This window comes from Macaca mulatta, chromosome 10 (assembly GCF_049350105.2).
Source record: "Macaca mulatta isolate MMU2019108-1 chromosome 10, T2T-MMU8v2.0, whole genome shotgun sequence".
NCBI classification, from domain to species: Eukaryota; Metazoa; Chordata; class Mammalia; order Primates; family Cercopithecidae; genus Macaca; species Macaca mulatta.
The window spans coordinates 80571317-80598773 of NC_133415.1; the positions used below are offsets into that span (position 1 = coordinate 80571317).

Consider the following 27457-nt stretch of genomic DNA (forward strand, 5'->3'; position numbering starts at 1 on the left):
AAGCCTTCAAGTATAGATTTTTAAAACAATATTTCCCATCTTCTCTAATAGCTGGTCTCAGTTGGAGCACTGGCTTAGAAAAAGCTATTCTACCACTGATAGAAATGAAAATCCCCCTAGTGGCCTGTTTTGTGATATAAAGAGATGTCACAGGATCACCTTATAGCATTCTTGACCCCAACATGAAATAAGCCATTTTTCTAAGGTACCCTAAGTTCCTTGTAGTGGGAATTAGTATTTACAGAACAGAATCTGGCATTAGAAGTGCTCAATGCTACCTAGGTTGCTTTCTGGGATTTTCCAGCAGAGAAAATCAGACAATACATTTTCAAAAAAGAAAAAATATCGTGAGTTCATACTGACATCTCCAACTCAAATTTATGATCCCAAGATTCTTAATCAACAACTTCTCTGTTTCTACCTTTGTATCTCTCTTTTCCACACCAAAATCCAGGGCCCCAATCCAATAAAATTATCCACTTGTTTTCCTTAACAACACATACTTCCAGAACAATACCAATAATTCCAACTATACAATTACTAAAAACAGTTTACAATATTTTTGCAGTTGTTTGTCCTTGAGGATATGTCCCTCTAGAAATGTATAATCAAATTACTATGTTTCAAAGTCATTTGAAAGACCATGTGCTTCAGCCTCAAACTTAATATACATTTAGGTTCACTTACTCCATTTTGCACTTGATTCTTAGTGATTGCCTTTTTTCTCTCATTTTAATTTATTTTTATTTTATAATATGGTAAAGCATTGGCATGGCTCTAAATGTAATCCACAAAATAAAGAACATTCAGAAGTCTAGCCTCCATCCCTGTTTCATCCACCCCATTCCCTCTCTCTCCTTAATCATTTTTATTAGTTTTTGGTTTATCATTCCATTGGTGTGTTTATATGTATGCACAATATACATTTATAGATTTATAGATCCCCTTTCTTTAAAAAATGATAGCGTACAATACTACTGTTCTGCTACAGTGGGTTTTTTTTTTCATTTAACAATATATTCTCCCCAACAGCAGTATATAGCTATTTCTCCTTCCCTTTTATAGCTACATAGTACTCTGTTCTGTGAACATGTCATACTTTATTTAACCAGCCCTCTAATGATACAAGCCCAGACTGAACTGCTATTGAATTTTGTTTTACAGTTTAAAATGAAAATTCAAATGGTCTCACTGTGGTGACCAAATTGCTAACCTGCTGGTATTCTGGCCTTTGCTTTAACAGCTTTCAACAAAAAAGTTAACCATATAGACAAGACACAAAATATGCTCACAAAGCCCCTACCCAGACCCCTGATAATAGGGTTCTCAGATTAACATCGAAATATCTGCAGAGCTTTAAAAAACACAGATGATGTGGCCCTAACACAAACCCCTCTTGGGTAGAATTCAGCATTGCACTGGTCTTTTTTTTTTTTTTTTTTTTGAGATGGAGTCTCGCTCTGTCGCCCAGGCTGGAGTGCAGTGGCCCGATCTCAGCTCACTGCAAGCTCCGCCTCCCCGGTTCACGCCATTCTCCTGCCTCAGCCTCCCGAGTAGCTGGGACTACAGGCGCCCGCCACCTCGCCCAGCTAGTTTTTTTTTTTTTTTGTATTTTTTAGTAGAGACGGGGTTTCACCGTGTTAGCCAGGATGATCTCGATCTCCTGACCTCGTGATCCACCCGTCTCGGCCTTGCACTGGTGTCTTTAAAAGCTCCACAAATGATTCTAATACACCAAATCAATAACACACTTTCTATATATGATCTTGTAATGTCTAAGTGTTAAAGTAACTGACTTAAATTTTTGGCACCAATACCAAAAATATTTCTGCATTCCAAAGTTTCATCTCTAATCACAAAATTTTGATCTAATTTCTTAAATTCAAAAGAAAGACAAAGATTCATCATTAATATTTACTCATACTAGTGATCTAAAATGTAAAATATTAAGCATTTGTCCTAATTATTAAAAATAATAATAAAGCTACAATCATTATAAATGATATAACATTATAAATGAATGCTATATGTTTTAATATTTAGGACATTCTACTACACCCATCCACAATAATTAAAACAACCATAAAATAATATGGCTCCCTCATATTTTTAAATAATAATAAATCATCAACCTTGAAAGACTCATTAAAAGCAACGGACCAGGCTGGGCGCGGTGGCTCAAGCCTGTAATCCCAGCACTTTGGGAGGCCGAGATGGGTGGATCACGAGGTCAGGAGATCGAGACCATCCTGGCTAACACGGTGAAACCCCGTCTCTACTAAAAAATACAAAAAAAAAACTAGCCGGGCGAGGTGGCGGGCGCCTGTAGTCCCAGCTACTCGGGAGGCTGAGGCAGGAGAATAGCGGGAAGCCGGAAGGCGGAGCTGCAGTGAGCTGAGATCCGGCCACTGCACTCCAGCTTGGGCGACAGAGCGAGACTCCGTCTCAAAAAAAAAAAAAAAAAAAAAAAAAAAAGCAACGGACCAGTCCTTTGCTCAAATCCTGGGCTGTCCCTGGAATTGTCCTGGCTGGATCAAGGTCTCCACGATACTCCTACAGGTAATTCCATCTGCATCCATGGCTTCATCTATCACCTCTGTGTTGCTAACTGTCCAAGCTGTATTTCCAGCTCAAGGCTAGACCCATGTTTCAGACTTATATTCCTTATATCAAAAATTTAAGTCATTAAATCCCCTTCTTTTATGTTTTCTTTAAACAACTTTGTCATCTACCCTATCTTCCAAAAAATTATTGACTCTTTCTTCACCTTCACCTCCATTCATTCAGCCTACAAACCAATCTCATCTTTTTCCCTCTTTGATCCCACTGCCAATGCCAATGCTCTAATTTGAATTCTCCTCCTCCCTGTCTAGTCTACTGCAACAGTTTCTTAACTGTGGCTCAGCCCAGTTCCCCAGTCTGGACAGTTCTTGGCAGAGCCACCTGTCATCTTCTTTATAATGTTATAAAGGGCAATCTGATCAGGTCAAAACCTGCCTGGAAACCTTTGCATGCCTTAGCACAACATGCAAGGTCTGTGACAATCCAACCCCAACTTACCCAGCCTGCTCCATCACTAGCCACTGCTCCCCAGACTGAGCAGACCATATTGTGGCAATATTGACTAGTATTTCTTCCTCAACTCACCTGCATTAAGTCTTTGTGGCTTAGCACAGCCTGACTTCTCTGTCTAGAATAACTTATTTTCTCCTAACCAACCTTTCAGATCCCACTTCAAATGTCCCTTGGAACTCTGAGAACCTGTGCCCCAAGTTTTCTGTGCTGAGCTGATTAATGCCTTCTCCGTCGTAAACGCATCATGTGGTTTGATTATTACTGTTATAGAGAATAATCTCTGCCCACGATACTGCCAAGATTTTCTCAAGAACATATCTCATTCACCTCTTTTTCGCCAGTGCCTAAAACATCCTAGATATTCATGTAACATTTGTTGCCTAATAAATAACAGCATCAACTCTAACACAGTTTTGCAACAACAAAAATGTTCAAGCTCTTATTAAGAGCAAAGTTTACTATAAAGGAAGTCCAGAACAATCTTATGTGTATCCATTACAGTATGGGAAAAAAAAAAAAAATTTCAAAAGCTAGAGAACTGCAGGTGGACCTTTCTTTCAAAGTCATCTGAACACTGACTCTATTCCCTCAGATGAATAGGTGCTGTGTGGATGCCTAGTTCGGTTCAAGAACAAAGAAAGTTCAATGGTTTACAGCAGCTATAAAGAGGTTGTTCATGTTTTTTTAAAACAGAAATAAAAACTCAGGCTAGCCAGACTGGTTCATGCCTGTAATCCCAGCACTTTGGGAGGCTGAGCTGGGAGGATCGCTTGAGGCCAGGAGCTTGAGACCAGCCTAGACAACACAGCAAGACCCTATCTCTACAAAAAAATACAAACAGGTTGGCCACAGTGACTCATGCCTATAATCCCAAACACTATGGGAGGTCAAGGCAGATGGATCGCTTGAGCCTAATAGTTCAAAACTAGCCTAGGCAACATCATGAGACCCAATCTCTACCAAAAAAAAAAAAAAATTAGCCAGGTGTGGTATGGCACACACCTGCAGTCCTAGCTACTCAGGAGGCTGAGGTGGAAGGATGGCCTGAGTTCAGGAAGTCAAGGCTGCAGTGAGCTATGATAATGCCACTGCACTCCGGCCTGGTGGCAGAGTGAGACTCTGTCTCTAAAAAAAAGTTTCTTTTAATTGTACACACACACACACACACACACACACACACACACACAAACATACCTACATATGTATATGTATTTATTATCTATATTAAATTATATATTATTTATAATACACATATAATTATACATTTTATATAATTATAGATAATATTATATACTTTATATTTTATATAATTATAAATAAACATATATACCCACTATACATACGTATTTTTATATATTAGTTATTTGTGTGTGTGTGTGTGTGTGCATCTCTCTCTTTCTCTCTCTCTCTCTGGACAGTACAGCAGCAAAAACTGAGTTCCAGAACCAACAAAACTCAATCCTGATCTTATGGCAGAATTCTCTCTTCCCATTCAGCTCAGTCCACCTGAAATGATAAAACAGCCCCATTCTCCAATGCTCAAAACGTTGATGTGAGTTTCGTTAGTTTCTTCCTGTGCTTGATATCCCATTCATCACATGTATGAACAATTTATGACATAACTGCCATCAAAGACTTCCTTAGATGTATTCCCTCATCTCCATTCCCACTCTATCCCAAGCTCAAAAATAATTCATGGTAATCTTATTGCCAACACCGCTGGCTACCTTCAGCAGCTTCTGAGACCAGCCCACAAAGTCTACTAAGCACCTTACAGCAGAACAACATTCCTAAAGCACCAATGTCACCATGTCACTACCCTTGTCAATATTTAGAATAACTCTGTACAGACTGTAGAATGAAGTCTGAACTCCTCCTGTTCCTGACATTCTAACTATTAAGAATGTCCATCCTTCTCCTCTCACCTGCCAAGCCAATTCTCATGGTCCCCCAGACACTCGGTGCCCACTCTTACCTCTCCTGTGCTTTTGCTCCTACCGTATTCCCCCTCCTTCCCGGAGAACACGCACACACGCGCACACACACACACACACACACACACACATTCCCCTATCTAGAATATGCTTTCAACCCTTTTTGTATATTCAACAACCAGAATCTCTCACAGGGCCCTGAATATTAGGCAAAAATAAGCATAAATAAGGGTTACATTCAACCTGTTGGCTATCAGGTCTCTGTAACTATAATCTCTTTGAAAAAGTCCATGGAAATATATAGCAATGAAAGAAAAGAAAAGGCAATGGGCAAAGATAAAGAAAAGAAGTTTGGCCGGGCGCGGTGGCTCAAGCCTGTAATCCCAGCACTTTGGGAGGCCGAGGCGGGCGGATCACAAGGTCAGGAGATCGAGACCACAGTGAAACCCCGTCTCTACTAAAAATACAAAAAATTAGCCGGGCGCGGTGGCGGGCGCCTGTAGTCCCAGCTACTCAGGAGGCTGAGGCAGGAGAATGGCGGGAACCCGGGAGGCGGAGCTTGCAGTGAGCCGAGATCGCGCCACTGCACTCCAGCCTGGGCGACAGCGTGAGACTCCGTCTCAAAAAAAAAAAAAAAAAAAGAAAAGAAGTTTAAGGATACTGATATTTAACTGCACTCCTCTTAGTCATCTGATACCTTTCATTTACATTCAACCTTACACTTTCCAGAAATTTTTTATGGTTATTTAAGACTACAAAGACCTACACAATCTTGCTTCTACCCATAAATGAAGAAAAAAGAATACCAGCAGATACTTAGATAAGTTTTGGGGGTTGAACAGACAAGATTTCACAATAGTTTGCAAGTGAGTAAATGGGAATAAAGAAAACACCCAGGTTTCTAGCCTGCGTGGTCTCACACAAGTGCTAAGAAAACTGAGGGTCAAACAGGCTTGGAGTAAAAATTAAAAGTTCAGTGTTACAGTATTCGAAGTCCCCAGACTGAGAAGAATATCTGAGTTTCAGGTACATATACAGAAGACGATTGAGTGCAGATGCATAGCAAGTGCCCAGAAGAACTCTGACTTTTACAAGCCAGAAGAAGACAAAGTCTGCAAATGAGCAGTCAGTCAAGCATGGCAAAAAAGAAACAGAGCACGGAGTCCCAGAAATCCAGAAGCAAGTTTGCAAAAAGGAAGCAGTGAAATGTTATGAAGTTTTGTAAGACAAGGCCAGAGAATTAACCACTGGATTTGACAAGCTATGGACACTGCTGCTCCTATGATCTCTGACAGTCACAAGTTACAGAGAAAATTGGAAGTGAGGAAGTAGGACAAGAGAACAATTTCATTTGCAGGAGTTTTGTTGTAAAATGAAACATAGAAATGAGGCCACATTTGGAGAAGTCATGGGAGATAAAAGAAGGGTTGGTTTTTTTCCACCCAGAGAGCTAATAATCTACAGATAATTATTAGAATAAATAAAATACTTTAGGAAAGGTGCAAAAAGTCCATTGCATTTCCTTTAACCAGCAGCAAACAACTAATTATAAACATTTTAAGAGAGGCTGCGGCTAAGAAAAGATGGAGACAATACTGGTGCAGCAGCAGCGCTATCATGAGAAGGAAAGGCTCATGGACGTCATGGCCAAAGAGATGCTGACTAAGAAGTCCACGCTCCGGGACCAGATCAATTCTGATCACCGCACTCAGGTCATACAAGACAGGTATATGGAGGTCAGTGGGAACCCGAGGGATTTGTATGATGATAAAGATGGATTACGAAAGGAGGAGCTCAATGCCATTTCAGGACCCAATGAGTTTGCTGAATTCTATAATAGACTCAAGCAAATAAAGGAATTCCACCAGAAGCCCCCAAATGAGATCTGTGTGCCAATGTCAGTGGAATTTGAGGAGCTCCTGAAGACTTCGAGAGAATCCAAGTTAAGAGGCACAAAACTTGGTGGAGTGGAGTTCACAGATGAAGAGGGATGTATGTGGTCGTTACCTCGATCTCCATGACTGTTACCTCAAGTACATTAACCTGAAGGCATCTGAGAAGATGGATTATATCACATACCCGTCCATCTTTGACCAATTATCTGACATTCCTAAAGAAAGGAAGAATGCAGAGTGTAAGACATACCTAGAGATGCTGCTTGAGTACCTTCAGGATTACACAGATAGAGTGAAGCCTCTCCAAGACCAGAATGAAATTTTTGGGAAGATTCAGGCTGAGTCTGAGAAGAAATGGGAGAATGGGACCTTTCCTGGATGGCCGAAAGAGACAAGCGGTGCTCTGACCCATGCTGGAGCCCATCTTGACCTCTCCGCATTCTCCTCCAGGGAGGAGTTGGCCTCTCTGGGTTTGGACAGATTGAAATCTGCTCTCTTAGCTTTAGGCTTGAAATGTGGCGGGACCCTAGAACAGCGAGTCCAGAGACTATTCAGCACCAAAGGAAAGTCCCTGGAGTCACCTGATAACTCTTTGTCTGCCAAAAATCCCAAGTCAAAGAGCACCAAGCGAGACACTGAGAGGAACAAAGACACTGCTTTTCTAGAAGCCCAGATCTATGTATACTCTGACTCATGGGGGACAGCGACATCTCACTCATGAAAATGTACAGCGCAAGCAAGCAAGGACAGGAGAAGAGCAAGAAGAGGAAGAAGAGCAGATCAGTGAGAGTGAGAGTGAAGATGAAAAGAACGAGATCATTTACAACCCCAAAAACCTGCCACTTGTCTGGGATGGCAAACCCATTCCCTACTGGCTGTATAAGTTTCATGGCCTAAATATCAACTATAACTGTGAGATTTGTGGAAACTACACCTACCAAGGGCCCCAAAGCCTTCCAGCAACACTTTGCTGAATGGCATCATGTTCATGGCATGAGGTGTTTGGGCATCCCGAGCACTGCTCACTTTGCTAATGTGACACAGATTGAAGATGCTGTCTCCTTGTGGGCCAAACTCAAATTGCAGAAGGCTTCAGAATGATGGCAGCCTGACACTGAGGAAGAATATGAAGACTCAAGTGGGAATGTTGTGAATAAGAAGACATATGAGGATCTGAAAAGACAAGGACTGCTCTAGTGTTCAGGGATGTAGCTCAGCTTTTGGGCTAGCCCAGGCTTCCCTGAGATCTGCTTTTTCTTTTTCTCCCAACCAAATCCTCTTAAAGACCCTTTGTTACATAGTCTCATGGTCTAGCATGCATCCTGCAGAAACAAGGCATGCTGGCAGATTGCAGGGTTGAGATGTGTTTTATATTTTAAAAGATTCTGCCAGAAATAAAACCAGACCTTGTTAAAAAAAAAAAAATTAAAGATACAATTTACAAAAGCATAAAAAACATCAAATATCTGTGGTTCACACCTGTAATGCCAGCACTTTGGGAGGCCGAGGCAAGCAGATCACTTGAGGTCAGGAGTTCGAGATCAACCTGGCCAACATGGTGAAACCCCATCTCTACTAAAAATACAAAAATTAGCCTAGCATGGTGGCGCACACCTGTAATCCCAGCTACCTGGGAGGCTGAGGCAGGAGAATTGCTTGAACCTAGGAGGCGGAGGTTGCAGTGAGCCAAGATCACGCCACTTCACTCCAGCCTGGGCAACAGACCAAGACTCCGTCTCAAAAAAAAAAAAAAAAAAAATCAAATATCTTGGAAAGAGATATACAAAACCTCTGCATAGAAAATTATAAAGCATTAAGGCAAATTAGAAAAGATTTAAATAAATAAAGGTATACACCATGTTTGGGGTTCAGAAGACTCAACATTATAAAAGCTGTCAATTCACTTAAAACTGAGTTATAGGTTCAGTACCAACCTAATCATATTCTCAAGATTTTCTTCTTGTCAAAAATAAACAAGGTGACTCTAAAATGTATATGGAAATGCCATGGACCAAGAATAGCCAAAACAAACTTGGAAAAGAACAAGAAAAATAAGTTAAGGAGACTTGACATAAATCTATACTAATTAAGACAGTGCAGTATTACTGGCATAAGGATAGACAAACGGACCAAAGGAATAGAATAGAAAGTCCAGAAACAGATCATATATACATAAACACCTGATTGATAACAGAGACAGCACTACGGAGCACTGGGAAAAGAAAGGTCTTCTCAAAAAATGGGACTGGATATGCATAAAGCAAATAAATGTGACTCTAATAAATGTGAATCTGAATATGCATAAAGCAAATAAATGTGACTCTAACCTCACACCATACACACACACCCCTCTTTCTCCAGGTGGACTGTAGATTTAAGTGTGAAAGACAAAACAATGAAATGTCCAGAAGACAATATAGAAGAGTATCTTCACAATCTTGGGATAGGGAAAGATTTCAACAAGACACAAAAAGCATTCTCCAAAGGGAAAAAAAATCAATACATTTCACTACGTTAAAATCAAAAAGTAAATGCAATCTGCAATATAACATCATTTTAACTGCCAGCTGAACCTGAAAAAAAGTAAGAGAAATCACTAAAGGCCAAAATTAGAGACCTGAAAATCAGAGCAGGGAACATGTTAGCCAACTCCACAGTGTCCTGTGAGAGGCTGTCAATCTCCATGATCCAAGAGCACATCACCCTCTATAAAAGAATCTGGATCTAAATGCTCAAAAGGAAAACACTGAGGCCTAGGTCAATGTAAGGCAGGGAGTTGGAACCGAGAGCCCTTCAAGAAGGATGGAACCCTTAAAGAGCTTTTAAAAACCAAACCTAGCTCTTAGGCACAGAAAAGCAACAAGAAAGCAGTTTCAGCATGGATCAAGGCAGGGGAAAATCCCTCCCAATTACTTCATAATGAGTCCCACACCCACTTGAGTTCTAATATATACTACCCTCACTTGGGTTCTAGCTACCCATAAGAAAATAAAATTAACATAGAAAGTAGCCCCAGGTCAGAATACCCCCAAATATATCTAGTAAAAATAATTACAAACTCTCTCTAGAGACATCTGTCTATTGATAAAGTCTCACTGAAGAGAAACTCAAATTTTCAACAAAATTGAAGCAATGCACCATGAACAAAAATCAGCAAATTAACAACAGGATTAGACCCATAAAGTTCAGTTACTAGAACAATCCAATAAAGAACACAAAATAAATTTAATTTTGGAGGCCGACATGGGTGGATCACGAGATCAGGAGTTCAAGACCAGCCTGGCCAAGATGGTGAAACCCTGTCTCTACTAAAAATACAAAAATTAGCTGGGTGTGGTGGTACGCACCTGTAATCCCAGCTACTCGGGAGGCTGAGGTAGAGAACTGCTTAAACCTGGGGGGCAGAGGCTGCAATGAGCCGAGATCACACCACTGCACTCCAGCCTGGAGAACAAGACTTGGTCTCAAAAAATTAATTAATTAATTAATTTAAATTGCTTAAAGGCACAATAGGATCAAAAGTATCAAAAAAAAATAACACTATGAAAATAAGTGACCAGTTTTATTTTTTTTTTATTTTTTATTTTTTTTTTTGAGACGGAGTCTGGCTCTGCCGCCCAGGCTGGAGTGCAGTGGCCGGATCTCAGCTCACTGCAAGCTCCACCTCCCGGGTTCACGCCATTCTCCTGCCTCAGCCTCCCGAGTAGTTGGGACTACAGGCGCCCGCCACCGCGCCCGGCTAGTTTTTTGTATTTTTTAGTAGAGACGGGGTTTCACCGTGTTAGCCAGGATGGTCTCGATCTCCTGACCTCGTGATCCGCCCGTCTCGGCCTCCCAAAGTGCTGGGATTACAGGCTTGAGCCACCGCGCCCGGCCGACCAGTTTTATTAATAAAAGGTAAAACCTCTAGATATTAAATTAAAAATATAATCACTGAAAATGAAAATTTAACAAGTTACACCACAAATTAGATACAGTTAAAGTGAGAATTTGTGAACTAGAGAACAGATCTGAGGAAATTATTCTGAATGCAACAGAGGGAAATAAAGAGATAAAAATTATGAGAAGTGGAAAGTAAAGAGAATGAAAAGAATAGGCAATACATGTCTAAAAGTCATACTAAGAGAAAATAACAAAATGTAAAGTAAACTTTAAAAAGATAATACCTGAGAATTTCCCAGACATGATAACAGACTTGAATCCTCAGATAAAGAATGCACATACATTGAGCAAAATAAAAATAAATCCACATTTGGGCACATCATAGTAATACTACATTAATACAATCAACCAAAGAGAAAGGGAAAAAAAAAATAACAGAGAGATAGACTATGAGTAAAAGCAAGAGCACGTATAAAAAACCAGAATGGTTGGGTATGGTGGCTCACACCTGTAATCCCAGCACTTTGGGAGGCCAAGGTGGACAGATCACTTGAGGCCAGGAGTTCGAGACCAGCCTGGCCAACACAATGAAACCCCACATCTACTAAAAATAAAAAAGTGGCTGGTCATGGTGGCATACACTGTAACCCCAACTACTCAGGAAGGTGAGGCACCAGAATCGCTTGAACCCAGAAAGCAGAGGTTGCAGTGAGTCAAGATTGCACCACTGCAATCCAGCATGGGTGACAGAGCAAGACTCTGTCTCAAAAAAAAAAAAAAAAGAAAAGGAAACAAAATGGCACCTGAGATATGCTTCAAAATAATCTACGCTAGCTGGCGGGAGGAGGGGAGGGCATGGGAATGGGGCAGTGGTAAAAGTGAAAAGGACTGGCTACGAGCTGCAAATGTTGAAGCTGGTGACAGACACGTCAGACTTGTTATACTTTCCATTTTTGTTTATTTGAAAATTTCCAGAAGAAGCAGCTAAAAAAGAGAGAAAGAAAAAAAAATTACCTATGAATGAATTAGACTGACAGCTGACTTTGAAATACCAGTAATAAAAATCAGAAGACATTGAAAAAAATATTCAAATTGCTCAAACAAAACACTGATCAATCTTAAATTCCAGCCCCAGCTAAATGAGCATTCAAGGGTGAAGACAAAATAAAACAATAGACAAAATCTGACATGCTTGCCAAAAGAAAAGCTCACAAGCACAGTTCAAAAATTCAGGCCAGGCACAGTGGCTCATGCCTGTAATCCCAGCACTTTGAGAGGCCGAGGCAGGGGGATCATGAGGTCACGAGTTCCAGACCAGCCTGACCAACATGGTGAAACCCCGTCTCTACTAAAAATACAAAAATTACCCAGGCACGGTGGTGGGCGCTTGTAATCCCAACTACTTGGGAGGCTGAGGCAGGAGAATCACTTGAACCCGGGAGGCAGAGGTTGCAGTGAGCCAAGATCGCATCATTGCACTCCAGCCTGGACAACAGGGCAAGGCTCTGTCTAAAAAAAAAAAAAACACTCGAGGCCGGGCGCGGTGGCTCAAGCCTGTAATCCCAGCACTTTGGGAGGCCGAGACGGGCGGATCACGAGGTCAGGAGATCGAGACCATCCTGGCTAATACGGTGAAACCCCGTCTCTACTAAAAAATACAAAAAACTAGCTGGGCGAGGTGGCGGGCGCTTGTAGTCCCAGCTACTCGGGAGGCTGAGGCAGGAGAATGGCGTAAACCTGGGAGGCGGAGCTTGCAGTGAGCTGAGATCCGGCCACTGCACTCCAGCCTGGGCAACAGAGCCAGACTCCGTCTCAAAAAAAAAAAAAAAAAAAAAAAACTCAAAGTATTGGCAAATCAAATCTAAAAATCTGTATTAAAAAACATATCATGGCCAAAATGCGTTCAACTCAGGAATACAAACATGGTCTAACAATTAAAAACTGTATCAGTGTAATTTACCACATTAACAGATGAAAGACAAACATCAATATGATCACAGGTCACGTTCTATGTGCAGGGAACTATTCCATAGGATTCCTTTTAAAGTCAAGATCAAGACCGTTCAACAATGTCCTACAATGATAATATTCAACAACATGAACTAGCTCATTAATTAGACAAGAAAGAAGGTGTATACGGATTAGAAATAAACTGTCACAACTTACTGGCAGCATGACTATCAACATGGGAAACAGGAGAATCCACACACAAACTACCAGTACTACAAGAGCTTAGGAAGGATTCATAGATATACAAATTCAAAATACAAGGAAATCAATTCTGCCTTTGCACTTCTGCCATCACCACGACGGTGAGGCTCAGCCAGCCTCTGATACAGAGATGTGACAGCTGTGACACCCTCATCCCCACGAGCTGAGCCCAGTCAACCTCCTGCCTAGATCCAGACAGGTGAATAAGTTTACTAGACATCAAGAGAAGTGACCAGATAAATACAGATACTCATGAGCTACATATTACTCAGTGCAATAATAATTTTAAAATCCATTCCTAGGTACTATAGTAATCAATTAGTTTCTAGTAATAACAAAATTCTCTATCTAGTAGTAAATCTAATAAAAGTGTGTCAGATCATTTGAAAAAAGCTATAAGAATTTACCGAAAGATATAAGAGACCTAAATAACTGGAAATATAAAGCATCTTTCCAGAAGGATGCGAAGGATGGAAAAGCCCTCTATTATAAAGATGACAGATTTCCCCAGGCTTATCTCAACATCAACTGAAATTCCAAACAAAATATCAACAGGGATTTTTGTTGAAATTAGAGGAGCCAAGAGTTAAAAATAATCAAGATAAATCTGAAGTTTTAAATGATCATAGCACAATTCAATTCAAATGGGGAGCAGGGGCAAAACTGTTCTATAAATGGAACTGCAACAATTGCTTACCATATAAACATAATTAAATTAGGTCAATATATAACAAATCATTCACAGAAGTAAGTTACAGGTAGATAAAAGATCAGAATGAAATAAAGCAAAATTTTTAAATTCTGAGGAAGTGAAATATAGAAGAGTATATTTACAAGGTTAGTACAGGAATTTTAAAATATAACACAAAAAGGACAAGCCATAAAGGAAAAGAATTATAACATTTACTACATATGGGTTTTGGTTTTTTGGGGCTTTTTAAGAGACAAGGTCTCTCTCTGTCACCCAGGCTAGAATGCAGTAGTGTGATCTTAGCTCACTGCAGCCTCAAACTGCTGGGCTCAAGTGACCCTCCCACCTCAGCTTCCCAAGTAGCTAAGACTACAGTTATGTGCTATTATACCCTGCAAATTTTTAAAATTTTTTATAGAGATAGGGTCTCACTGTGTTGCTCAGACTGTTCTCAAACTCCTGGGCTTAAGCAATCCTCTCACCTCAGCCTCCCAAAGTGCTGGGATTACGGTGTGAGTCATCATGCCTGGCCTCATATATTTTTTAAAATGAGGATGGTTATTAAACTGCTATGGAATTGGATTCTATTCAAAATATATTTTTACGGTAATACTGTATAATGGGTTTTTTTTTAGCAGCTCTATTTATACTATACAGAAATTGTATCTCTGCAACTCTATAAATTCTTTTTTTTTTTTTAAATAATGTGTCAACTGCATGTCAACCTAAAAGCAAGGAAGTAAAAAGAATTTCAGTTATTTTCGAGGTGTTTCAAAAGACTGAAGATCACTACCCTAGAGAAAAATCACACATGTATATGCATAAAGAGATAGGTAAAGAATGTTAATTGGGCCGGGCAGAGTGGCTCACACCTATAATCCCAGCACTCTGAGAGCCCCAGGCAGGCAAATTGCTTAGGCCAGGAGTTCAAGATCAGCCCGGGCAACATAGTGAAGCCTGGTCTCTACTAAAAACACAAAAAATTAGCTGGGTGCGGTGGCACATGCATGTAGTCTCAGCTATTCCAGAGGCTGAGGTAGGAGGATCACCTAAGTGTGTGGTGATTGCACCACTGCACTCCAGCCTGGGTGATAGAGTGAGACCCTGTCACACACACACAAAAAAAGAATGTAATTGTAGCACTATTTGTAACAGCCAATGTTGAAAAATTCTAAATGCCCATCAGCAGGAAAACGGGTCAGTAAACTGGAATCCTTCTGTAATTAATATTAACTATGAATCTGCTAGAACTACATTTATCAACAGATAAACCTCCAGCATATCTCATCTCAAGATTAAAAAATGCTACATGTTTTTGGGAACAAGATATTGTTCGCAGAAATATCTCTCTGTACTTTCTCTCTGGTATCTGTAATAAGAGTAGAAACATGCAAGAGAAATAATAAACATCAACTTCACCATACTAGTTACCTCTGGGGAAAGTGTATGGTGAACAGGGATTAAGACGGGGTGGTAACATGGGGACCCTGGTCAGTATCTGTAACATTTTGTTACTTAGAATAACATTAATATGAAGAAAATTCAGAAAAACCAGGTTGCAAGTACAAAGAGATATTCCTTGCATCTCTTCCATAGGCTTCGAATATTTCATATTAATAGGAAGTTATAGTTAGTTCAGAGACTGAACCAGCACTAAACATATTATCACTTTAAAGAAATGAGTTACACATTTTGTCAGTATTGGTCAGTGTTTCTCAAAGAGTTGGCCAAATACTGCTCCCATTAAAAGACAGTCATGGCATCTATCAAAAGAGAAGCATAAGACACAATGATATTTATATATAAGTTATGAGAAGGCATAAAATGAATCTAATTCTGCAGATCTCAAGATCATCTTTGCCAAACCTTCTGATCAAAATCCTTGACAAGATATCTTCAGTACTTCAATAACAAGTGTTCAAAAGGGAAAACTGAGTGACAATTACAGCCAGGTTGGCCTTTTCATTCAATTTAGAGAAAAACTATCCAAACAGGAAGTGTGATATTTGTAGAGAAATGCTTACAAATAGCTGAAAATCGCTATCATTTTATCATTTAGAATCAAAACATGCAAAAAAATTCTAAAAAATAATTGTGAAAGCACAAATTTATGAATATAAAACGTTAGGACAGGTAAACTATTTTTAATAGCACAAAACACAGTTAAATTCAATCTCTATTTTAATATACATTTTATACCAAAATTTAATGTCTTTTTTTTTGTCTACAACTCACACTTTTCCTTACATAATTAAAGCACATAAAACAACATATGCACCATGTTTTACATAGAGTAAGGTCAAATTTTCCTTTGAATATCATTATAAATTATATTTAAAATATACCTTATAATCTTTATTAACAAACTACTTTTACTTTATTTAAAATTATCTTAAAAACAGGATACATTTTTTAAAGGATTATTATTTTTTAATTCCTACGAGAATCCATAAGATTATACATTTTTGTGAAAGAATCTGTGAATTCAAAAATTGAGAAAACACAGGTCAAGGGAGGTTACTTATGTGACTCTTAACAGCAGCTGACAGAATTCCAGCCCCTAATGTTTACTGGCTTCTTAGTAAACCAATCAAAAAATTATTTGAATACAAAAAGGACCACGAGAAATTAATTGGAAAATTCATTCATTTAATAATTGTATACTTTTAATGTCAAATTCTAAAAAAAAAAAAAAAAAGGAAATTCACCCATTACTAAAATTAACTTCTCTAAGTGAAAACCAGAAAATTCTAAATAGGTAAACATGTAAATAAATAGCTAGAACTGAAGTCCACCCAAAACGTAAACAGAAAAACTGAAAACTTAAGAATTAAAAATTTAAAGGGTCCAAGCATGATGGCTCTCATCTGTAATCCCAGTACTTTGGCAGGGTAAGATGAGAGGATTGCTTGAGTCCAGGAGTTCGAGATCAGCCTGGGTGACATAGTGAGACCTCATCTCTACAAAATTAAAAAATTAGCCAGGCATGGTGGTGCGCACCTGCAGTTCTAGCTACTCAAGAGGCTGAGGTGGAAGGATCACTTGAGCCCAGAGGCTCAACGTGGTTGAGGCTGCAGTGAGCAGTGACTGCACCACTGCACTTCAGCATGGGTGACAGGGTAAGACCCTGTCTCAAACACTCGAAGATCAATCCACTAGCAGAAAAAGAAAAAAATTTTTTTTTAATGTTTTAATTGAAAGGATGATATCAAACCATGGTCTCAGTGATAAAAGAAAAGCAGTTAAAGAGATATGACATAAAGAAAATGAAAAGTGGGAAAAAAAAGCAAGACAAATATAAGAAAGCCATCATAAGAAGGAAGTCACGTTAATAATAACAGACCAGTTTGAAAGTATAGAAAGAAAAGGGAAAATGGATGGAACAAAGTAATGAAATGAAAGATAAGAATAGTATATAATATATAGATGGAAGTCACTTGCCAAAATGCATGTGGGAATTCACAGAAAATAGTACAATATTATTTAAGTGGGAAACAAGTTTCATAGTAAGTTAATGGACAATTTCCAGACACAAGTATTTCAAAAAGTACAACTACAGTTTCATTTCAGTTTTGGAAATATGATTGTGTTAAACAGAAAAACCAGTGTAAGATTTCTGTTCAGTCATAACACTAGGTACCCACTTCTATATTTCTTAAGATAAAAATATCCTACAAATATATTAAATCACTTAATCACATTTATATGGTCAAAACTGTTTTGATCATAAACATACTCTCCTTTTTATCCTATGTACATACCTGTTCTCTATACTGTGGTAAATAAAAAGCATCTGCCCATCTTGGGAACCTTTCATAGAGATAAAGTCTATGGTAATTTGTTACAGAAGCCCTAACTGACTAACCCTAGTCAGCTGACCCTCCCTCCCTCCCTCTGTATGTTAGGAATTGTTCTACTGTAAGTGGCAGGAAATCCAACTCTAACCGGCTTAAGAAAAACACAGACTGCAGTAATTCAAACCAAAAATTACACCTTCAGGCAAGTTTTGATGCAGAGATTCAGAAAGTTATCAGGTCTCCCGCTCCATTTCTCTGTCATCCTCCATCTTCTGGGAGTTGCTCTGACCTGAGGTGAATTCCTTAAAACAGCAATGGTAACTCTAACAGTTCTAGGCATTATGGCCTCCCCACACCGAAAAGAAGGCAACACATGTCCTTCTAAATGCCCACAGAGGAAAGGGATCTCCGACAAAAGTCCTGAGATTCACTCTGATTGAGTCCATTAAAATCAATCATAAGCCCATTTCCAAACAATCAGCACGGCCAGAAACTGGAATGCCCTGAGGGCTTATCCTAGGTCAAGCATGCACGTGAAGCTGCAGATTGTCGGGAAGGGATGAAGAGTCCATTACAACCTTATAATCTCACCCCCTTCCTTCCATTACACCCCTCAAAAGTTATGTTCCAACAACATGCATCCACATTCAGTTCTCCACACGCTGTGGGTTGGACTGTGTTCCCCAAAAAGATATGTCAAAGTCCTAACCCTGGGTCCCTGTGAATGTGACCTTATTTGGAAACAGGGCCTTGGCAGATGCAACAAAGTTAAGATGACGCAATACTCGTACATCCAATATGACTGGTACTCTTTTTTTTTTTTTTTTTTTTTTTTTGAGACGGAGTCTTGCTCTGTCGCCCAGGCTGGAGTGCAGTGGCCGGATCTCAGCTCACTGCAAGCCCCGCCTCCCGGGTTCACGCCATTCTCCTGCCTCAGCCTCCCAAGTAGCTGGGACTACAGGCGCCCGCCACCTCGCCCGGCTAGTTTTTTGTATTTTTTAGTAGAGACGGGATTTCACCGTGTTAGCCAGGATGGTCTCGATCTTCTGACCTCGTGATCCACCCGTCTCGGCCTCCCAAAGTGCTGGGATTACAGGCTTGAGCCACCACGCCCGGCCTGACTGGTACTCTTAAGAGAAAAGATAGAGACACAAAGGGAGGGAGAGTAGCACGTGAGATTGAAAGGACGGAGGCAGAGACTGAAGTGATGCATCTACAAGCCAAAATGCCAAGGACTGCTGGCAACTCCAGAAGCGAAGAGAAAAGCATGAAACAGATCCTCCCTCAGAGTCTTCAGAGAGATCGTGGCCCTGCCAGCACCTTGATTTCAGGCTTCTAGCCCCCAGAACTATGAGAGAATAAATTTCTGTTGTTTTATGCCATGAGTTTGTGGTACTTCACTGTAACAGCCCTAGGAAATTAATACACTAAGTATGATAATCCGTAATTCTTTGCCTTTGCAGATCAGCTCTTCATTCCTTCTGGAATGCCTTTCTCCCCAAGATGGTCTACTCATACTAAACCTCTCGGACCTGCCCAAATGTCCTCTCTTCTGTGATGTCTTCCACCAGAACCCCCAAAAGAGTTAGTTGATCACATCTTAGTCCAGCAACACATATTGCCTGTATTTTTATTATGAAGTTCTAATTGCTGTGCACGTAGCTGTCTTCCCTTCATAGTTATAATTATAAGTTCTCTGAGGGGAAAGCAAGGCCTGATTCTTACACACCTTCATATCCTCAAGGAACAGCACAGTACCTAACACATAATATTCAGCAGATACTTATGAAGTGAATTAGCTGATGACTTATTTCAAAAGAAGATAATGGGGTCAGGTGCAGTGGCTCATGCCTGTAATTCCAGCACTTTGGGAGGTCAAGGCGAGATGATCTCTTGGGGACAGGAGTTCCAGACTGGCCTGGGCAACAAAGTGAGACCTCATTTCTACAAAAAAATTTTAAAATTGGCTGGGCACACTGAGGTGGGAGGACCACTTGAGCCCAGGAGCACTGCCCTCCAGCCTGGATGACAGAACAAGATCTTGTCTCTCAAAAAAAAAAAAAAAGGTATGATTTGGGAAAATTAACTATTATAGATTATAGAGAACTGAAGATGGGCCTTGGTAAGTAGAGACGAAAAGAAAGAATGGGGGAGCAGTGAGGAGGGAGGTGCTGAATTTAGCAAACATAGAAAAACCATGAAGTGGAAAGATTTGGTTAGGAAAAAAAGGGATGTGAAGGGAATGGGAGCCTTCTGCTGAGGATCATTTTAGAGGTAATAAAAGAAGTAAAATAAGAGATACGTTTTTGCTTTTTATTACACTTTAAGTTCTGGGATACATGTGCAGAACGTGCAGATTTGTTACATAGGTATACACATGTCAAGGTGGTTTGCTGTACCCATCAACCCATATTCTACAGTAGGTATTTCTCCTAACGCTATCCCTCCCCTAACCCCCACCCACCGAAAGCCCCAGTGTGTGATGTTCCCCTCCCTGCTCCCATTTATGAGTGAGAACAGGTGTTTGGTTGTCCGTTCCTATGTTAGTTTGCTAAGAATGATGGTTTCCAGCTTCATCCATGTCCCTGCAAAGAACATGAACTCACCCTTTTTTACGGCTGCACAGTATTCCACGGTGTCTATGTGCCACATTTTCTTTATCCAGTCTATCACTGTTTTTAGAAGACTGATATGACAAAGTGTGAAACAGACTCTGCAGGTGTAAGAGAACAGTTAAAGTGCAACAGAAGCAGGTCAGCAATGAGGTGAAGGACTAGGTGCACTAGAATGGCAACAGAAGAAATGAAAAGAAACAAATTTATACAGTGTAAGAGCAGAAAAAACAAACAGGTAGAAAGAGCCAAAGATTACTCCTAAGTTTTGACCTTTGGTTAGCTAAATTTGGATTTAGCTAAACCAAATAAGGAAGTACAAAGAAAAAGACTATTTTTTTCAATGAGGATAGGAAGTTTGGTGTTACACATGGTTCAGTATGAGGTGACAATAAAACATCCCAGCAAAGATGCCCACCAAACAGTGGAAGACAGAGAAGTTCAGGAGCAATATAAGGACAGAAGACATATATGGCAGGCACGTGGGTAAAGATGACTTTTTAAAAAGTCATAAGAAGTAAATTACAGAATTTCATTCCTTTATTCAACAGATATTTACTGCTCACTATGCTCCAGGCCCCTGCCCTCATGGAACTTATAATGTACTGGGGAAAACAGATGAGCCTAAATTTGTGAACATAAATTTAGGGCTTGAAGTTAACACTACTTAGTAATTACTACAAGAAAAAAAATTTTTTAACTTTTTACTTCTTCACATTTTATTTTCGAGAATTTTCTTTCTTTCTTTTGAGACAGAGTTTTGCTTTTGTTATCCAGGCTGGAGTGCAATTGGCGCAGTCTCGGCTCACTGCAACCTCTGCCTCCTGGATTTGAGCGATTCTCCTGTCTCAGCCTCCTGAGTAGCTGGGATTACAGGCACTCGCCACCATGCCTGGCTAATTTTTTGAGTTTTTAGTAGAGAAGGGGTTTCACCATGTTGGTCAGGCTAGTCTTGAACTCCTGACCTCAGGCTATCCACACGCCTCGGCCTCCCAAAGTGCTGGGATTAGAGGCATGAGCCACTGCACCCAGGCAAGAATTTTCATTTCACTAGTTAAAAAGGCATTTAGGTCCTCAGATCGGCAGCCAGAGAGATTCAAGTGAATTTAAGATTTTAAAATGTTAGCTTTCCTACTGTAAAAATCTATTTTCCTTCCTTTGTTTCTCAAAGTGTTTGTTGGAATTAGGTCAGTTCTTTAAAGAACGTTCATAAAGAGTGATTGGACTCAGAAAAAAAATGAGACGCCAAATGGTACAATAAAAAGAACACAGGTTTGGGCATTAGACAACCCTGAGTTCAAATCCCAATTGTGCACAACTTCTGTGACCTTGGACAAGTTATTCAGTACATCCAAGTTTACTCATCTGTGAAATGGGAATAACTTCACTCTAAGGACCAAAGGGAGTTATTTCTAATAGGCAGTTGACATGATATATATATATATACACACGCATACACACACACACATATATACACCTATATATGTGTATATATGTGTATATACATAAGTGTGTATGTGTGTGTGTGTATATATATATCATGTCAGCTGCCTATTAGAAATAATATGCAATTGACATGATATGACATGACGTCATTTTTTCTAAATAAAAGATGACATAGAAATGACTAATTTTAAAGGATAAGTTAAAGGATGTCAGTTTAATAAAAATACCTATAGAATCTTTGGTGTGTGATTTCTAAGGCAGTACCACTTTCATTCATTCTTACGTGAATCTTCATAATTCAGTGATCATTTTTTTCTACTTGTAATGTCACCAGTGTAATTTTTCTTCAAAAGATAAATATGCCCATAAGATAAATTAAGCTCGTTTTTGAATTTTGAATTTAATGTGCATTCAATTATTTTAAGTTCCTGCTATAGAAAATGTTTGGGAGAATTGAATAGAATAATCTGGTGAATTGGACTGAGCCTGAAAATGTTAGGATGTACCTTCTGTAGGAAAAAAAAGAAAGGCAATAAGCATTTATCAGACATCTGTTTTGTGCCCAGCACATACAGTAATAATAGTAGTGGCTGGGTGTGGTAGCTCACACCTATAATCCCGACACTTTGCAGGGCAGAGGCAGAAGGATCACTTGAGCCCAGGAGTTTGAGATCAACCTGGGCAACAAAGTGAGAGCTCCTCACTACCACACACACAAAAATAAGTTAGCTGGGTGTGTTGGCATGTGCCTGTGGTCCCAGCTACATGGGAGGCTGACAGAGGAGGACTGCTTGAGCCCAGGAGGTTGAGGCTGCAGTGAGCCATAATCATGCCACTGCATTCCATCCTGGGCAACAAAGGGAGACCCTTGACTCCAAAAAAATAAATATATATACACATACATATATATGTGTATATATATACATGACATGATATATATACACACACACACATACATATATACAACTATATGTCATCTTTTATTTAGAAAAAATGTTACTAATGACAATAATTCAATAATGTAAATTTTATACAACACCCTGAGAGTTGTCCTGAGGATTAAATAATACAATGTACATGAAAATGCTCTGTGGCACATAGTATGCACTCAGTGATAACCTTAGGGAAATCCACTCCTTGTTAGCCTATGTTCCCTTCAATTAATGAAAAAACCCTATAATGGCAATTATAACACAGGATTTACAGGACTAAAAAGCTCAGAAAACACTCCAACTTGATGCCATTCTAAATCAGAAAGGTATTCATTTAATGTCTTTTAATAACAAAGAAGTTTGTAAGTTAAATCAAAATACAAACCACTGTAACCAAAACCAACATTTCACTCTTGCCCCCAAAAGAATACTTCGACTAAAATTTTTTTTTTTTTTTGAGATGGAGTCTCACACCATCGCCCGGTCTGGAGTGCAACGTCACAACCTCGGCGCTCTGCAACCTCCGCTTCCCAGTTTTAAGTGATTCTCCTGCCTCAGCCTCCTGAGTAGCTGGGATTACAGGCACCTGCCACCACGCCCAGGTAATTTTTTGTATTTTCAGTAGAGACAGGATTTCACTATGTTGACCAAGCTGATCTCAACTCCTGACCTCTTGATCCACCCGCCTCAGCCTCCAAAGTGCTGGGATTACAGGCATGAGCTACCGTGCCCACCCTTGACTAAAATTTTTTTATTTTTTTTGTTTTTTTGGGTTTTTTTTGAGACGGAGTCTCGCTCTGTCGCCCAGGCTGGAGTGCAGTGGTGCGACCTCAGCTCACTGCAAGCTCTGCCTCCCGGGTTCACGCCATTCTCCCGCCTCAGCCTCCAGAGTAGCTGGGACGACAGGCACCCGCCACCACGCCCGGCTAATTTTTTGTATTTTTAGTGGAGACGGGGTTTCACCGTGTTAGCCAGGATGGTCTTGATCTCCTGACCTCATGATCCGCCTGCCTCAGCCTCCCAAAGTGCTGGGATTACAGGTGTGAGCCACCGTGCCCGGCCTATTGAGTTTTTTTAAAAGACCAGAGTCATAAGTTCCTCCTACTTTCATTTTTAAAAATGCAAAATCCCGAAGCCCACAAAATATAATGGTATCATCAGGACCAAAGTCATAATTGTCTACCCAGGAAACAGCACTGACATCACCTAGAATCACCTCAAAGGGAATGTCCACAATAAGCAGGGGAGTCCCTTCACTCATCTGTGACACCATCTGAGACAACCATTGTCAGGACTGCCTGTTCCCTGCAACAAGTAGCTCTTCTCCAATCCTCTGGGCTTTCCATGTGGACTCTCAGAGAGAGCTCCCTGGCAATCTCCCTCATAGGTCAACGACTCCAAACTTAACATCTGCCAGGTGTGTACTCTGAGAGCACCCTAAACTCGGCATGTGTGCAATTAAATGTCTAACACCTGCTCCTGTGTCCCTGTGTCTGTTAAAGGTATCATTGTCCAATCTATCACCCAAGATAGGATCTAGTTTTCTTTCCCTCACCATCCCCCACCTTTCCAAGAGCAAACCAATTCACAGGGAAGACTTGTCCATTTCACCTCTACAATACCACAAGCTCTCATTACCACTGCTCTGACCCATGCCAACAGATCCCACCTAGCTACCCACTATTTCTCATGCCCAAAGTGAGTCAACCTACTCTGAACATTACAGATTGATCTTGCTATGAAGTCCCCTTCCCACATTGTGGGTCCCCACTGCCTACTACTGTGTCCCAGACTTTCAGAACTTGAAGGATCCTCTTCTGACTCAACCATCCACTCACCTGATCTTGGAAGCTTCTCAAATTGAAAATGCCCTGGCCTCCCTTCAAGGCCATTTGTATTCTGGCTCCAATCTAAAAGCCTATAATGTCATGAAAATAGGAGTGAACTACGCCATTTCACAGCTCTTGGGCTAAAGGTCAAAATTCTCAATCCAACCTACAGATCTCCACTTGGCCTGGCTTCTGCCTTTCTCTCCAGTCTTGTCAAGCTCCCCTTTGCTCTCTCTGCTCCTGCCACCTGGTCTTCCATCCAGGCTGCCATCATCCCCTTCATCCCCAAGCCTCTGTACCTGCTGGCCCCTCAGCACCCCACCCCTCACGTAGGTAGTACCATCTCACCCCTTAGACTTCACATCACTTCCTCAGTGACTTACATTACCCCCAGACTAAGTCAAGACCTCTGTTTGTCTCCTGTTCTTTACCTCCACAGCCTTAAACAAAATTACAATAAAATTTTTGTTGGATTTTTTTACTCCCAAGCTGGAATATGAGCTCCATAAGAGCAGGACTGTGCCTGTCTTGCATACCACTGTATCTCACAACTTAAAACACAGGAGCCCTCAACAAATACATGTAGATTAATGAAATTCATAAATCGGAACACCCTAAGTTACAAAAGCAGCTTCACTGCATAGTGATCCTGAAGTCACTTGGTTTCTCCATCCATAAAACTAAAGAGCTCATCTGCTCAACGTTCTCTGAGTTCCTTAGAAGACCTAACATTACCTAAGTCTACGATTTTGTTATTCCAAACTCCTCTCTCACAACTCTCTTCCATATAGGCAGCAGCAAAAGTTTACTTTCCAGCCTCCACAACTTTGTTTGCACCCTTCTTTCCATCTGTAATTTTTTTCTAGCTCCACATTTCCAAATCCTACTTAATCTTAAATGCTCAAATCTAATGTTATCACCTCCTCAAAGTCCTCCTTGCATCCCTCCAGCTAGCCACAACCTCTCCATCCCTGAATTCCCACAGGCTCCCCATTGCCTCATTCAGGTCTCAGATCAAATGTCATTTCAAATGAGAACCTTCTCCAAAAGTCACCACGGGTTATAATTCTCTATCAGACCATGCTGTTTTTATTTTCTTGATAGCATTTACCATTACCTGAAATTAGCATGTTCATTTCTCTCATTTACTTGTTAAGTGCCTGTTGCTCCCACTAGAATGTTAAGATGGATGAGAGCAGGGGCCCTGTCTGTCTTGTTCACATTTCCCCACTCCCCCACATCAGACATGTGTCCAGTAAACTAAACACCTGCCAAACGCATGAATGACTCTATAACCCTTATGACTAGGGTTATGTGCGTAAGTTATCTTTCTCTTGCTATATTCCAAACTCCCTGTGGACAAGGCCAAAGTCTGGCTAATCTATTTGTCTGTATTATCTGGAAAATCCTTGCACAACTGAAGCAAATAACAGGTAACTGCTAATTAATTTATTGATTTCTCCAAGAGGAACTGCCCCAAACCAGGCCAATTCAGAACTTCATATTGTCCAGAAACCAAGGCAAATAGGAATCTCCTTCCATTCCCTCTTCACCACAGACCCTGTTCCAATCTGCCACCTCCAGTGAGCTTTTGCCAAAAGACTAGTTCCCTCACTTTCCTTTAGAAGGACCATTGGTCCTTACATCTCTAATATCTTACAATGCTACCCTTTCCCTTTTATCTCCAGCCAACAAAGCATTTCCAGGGCCCTGTTTCTTCAGAGCACCCCACATCTCCAGTGCATCGGGGAACTCATCGGGTCCTAGGGCACATGTGGATGTTAAAAGGAAGTGTTTAAGCAAACCTGGCTAGCTCACCTTTCCTTGGATACCTCATTTAGTTGAAACAGGCCGAGTTTTAGAGCGATCGGCTTTGATGCTCTTTGGGTCCCTCAGCACTCTTCCAATCTAACCCAAGCACACAAATACCGTCGGAGTGCCCCGACCCTTGCCCCACACTTTTTCACCTTCCAACAGAGGAAGACCCCAGGCCAGAGACGATGATCTCCTCGGAAGCAAATGGCCCTCAAACCCCATGGGGCGGCCCTACCCTCTCCACTTTCTGTCCAGCATCTGCCTCTGGCCTGGAGCTGTCTCGAACGCCCCTTAGCCCCAGCCTCCCACACCACCCGCCACTCACCTGAAGCGGCCCCCGCAGTGCTGGCATTGCTCGCCCACCCAGCCGGCGAGGCAGACGCACTGGCCGGTGCCAGGGTTGCAGCGGCCGCCGTTGACACAGGGCCGGTCACATTCCTTGGCCTCGGCTGCGGCTGAGCCCGACACCGCCGCCGCCGCCGCCGCGGCCTCGGCCTCGCAGGGCAGCAGCAGCAGCAGGAGCAGCGGCGGCGAGAGCAACAACAGCAGTAGCAGCAGCCGCGGCCGCAGCGGCGGCGACAGCAGCCGCGGAAGGCGCAGCCCGGCCCCCAGCCCCGGCCTCCCAGCCCTGGTCACGTCCCAGTCCCGATGCGGCCCGCCGCTCCTGCCCGCGAGCGCTGCCGTAGCCGCCGTCCTCCTCCTCAGCCTTGCCTCAGTCGCCGCCGCTGCAGCCACCATCTTCCCGGGGCTGAGACGGCGCCCCGCGAACACATACACACACACCGCACGGCCGGCTCCGCTTCGCCTGGCCGTGCGGGGCGGGGCTGTGCGGACGGTGGCTCGCGCGGTCCACACGGGGACCACAGCGGGGCGGTAGGCGGGGCCGGCGCGCGCGTGCGCGAGTCCGTGCGTGCCGGGGCGCAGACAGTGATCTCCGGCGCGCGCGGCGCCGGGCGCGGTCTTCTGACGTGGACTCTAGAACCAGCTGAAACCCGGCTGCGCTGTGCCAGCTCTAGGTTTTCACCTTCGCCTGTCGCCCCCGGCGGCGGGGTTGCAGCCCCACTGGATGCCTAGGAGCCGACCGCGTTGAGTGTTGCCCTCCAAGAGACCCGGCGCTTTACCCCAACTCCAGCTGCCGGACAGAAAGAGCACAGGAGGCTACGTCGGTCGCGGTGTGGTGCTGGGTGCGGTACTGTAGAAGTCAGGCCTCATTCGAGCCTCTGTAACACAGGAGTAAAGAAAGAACACATGTAGAACTGGGCATAGGCCGGGCGCGGAGGCTTACGCCTGTAATCCCAGCACTTTGGGAAACCGAGGCAGGCGGATCACTTAGCTCTG

At 41.7% G+C, this 27457-nt stretch overlaps 1 protein-coding gene and 1 pseudogene across 4 annotated transcripts in view; one reads left to right on the plus strand and one right to left on the minus strand.

The window, feature by feature from the left end:
• ATRN (attractin) overlaps positions 1 to 26956 on the minus strand; it is a 179940-nt gene extending 152984 nt beyond the window's left edge. For all 4 annotated transcript variants that reach the window (XM_015149430.3, XM_077951320.1, XM_015149432.3 and 1 more), the window contains exon 1: positions 26445 to 26956. In XM_015149430.3, coding sequence (XP_015004916.2) covers positions 26445 to 26857 — 413 coding nt within the window. In that variant the 5' untranslated portion in view covers positions 26858 to 26956. The remainder of the gene's footprint in view (positions 1 to 26444) is intronic.
• On the plus strand, positions 6460 to 8101 carry LOC717402 (splicing factor 3A subunit 3 pseudogene; annotated as a pseudogene).
• Positions 26957 to 27457: the final 501 nt, after the last annotated feature.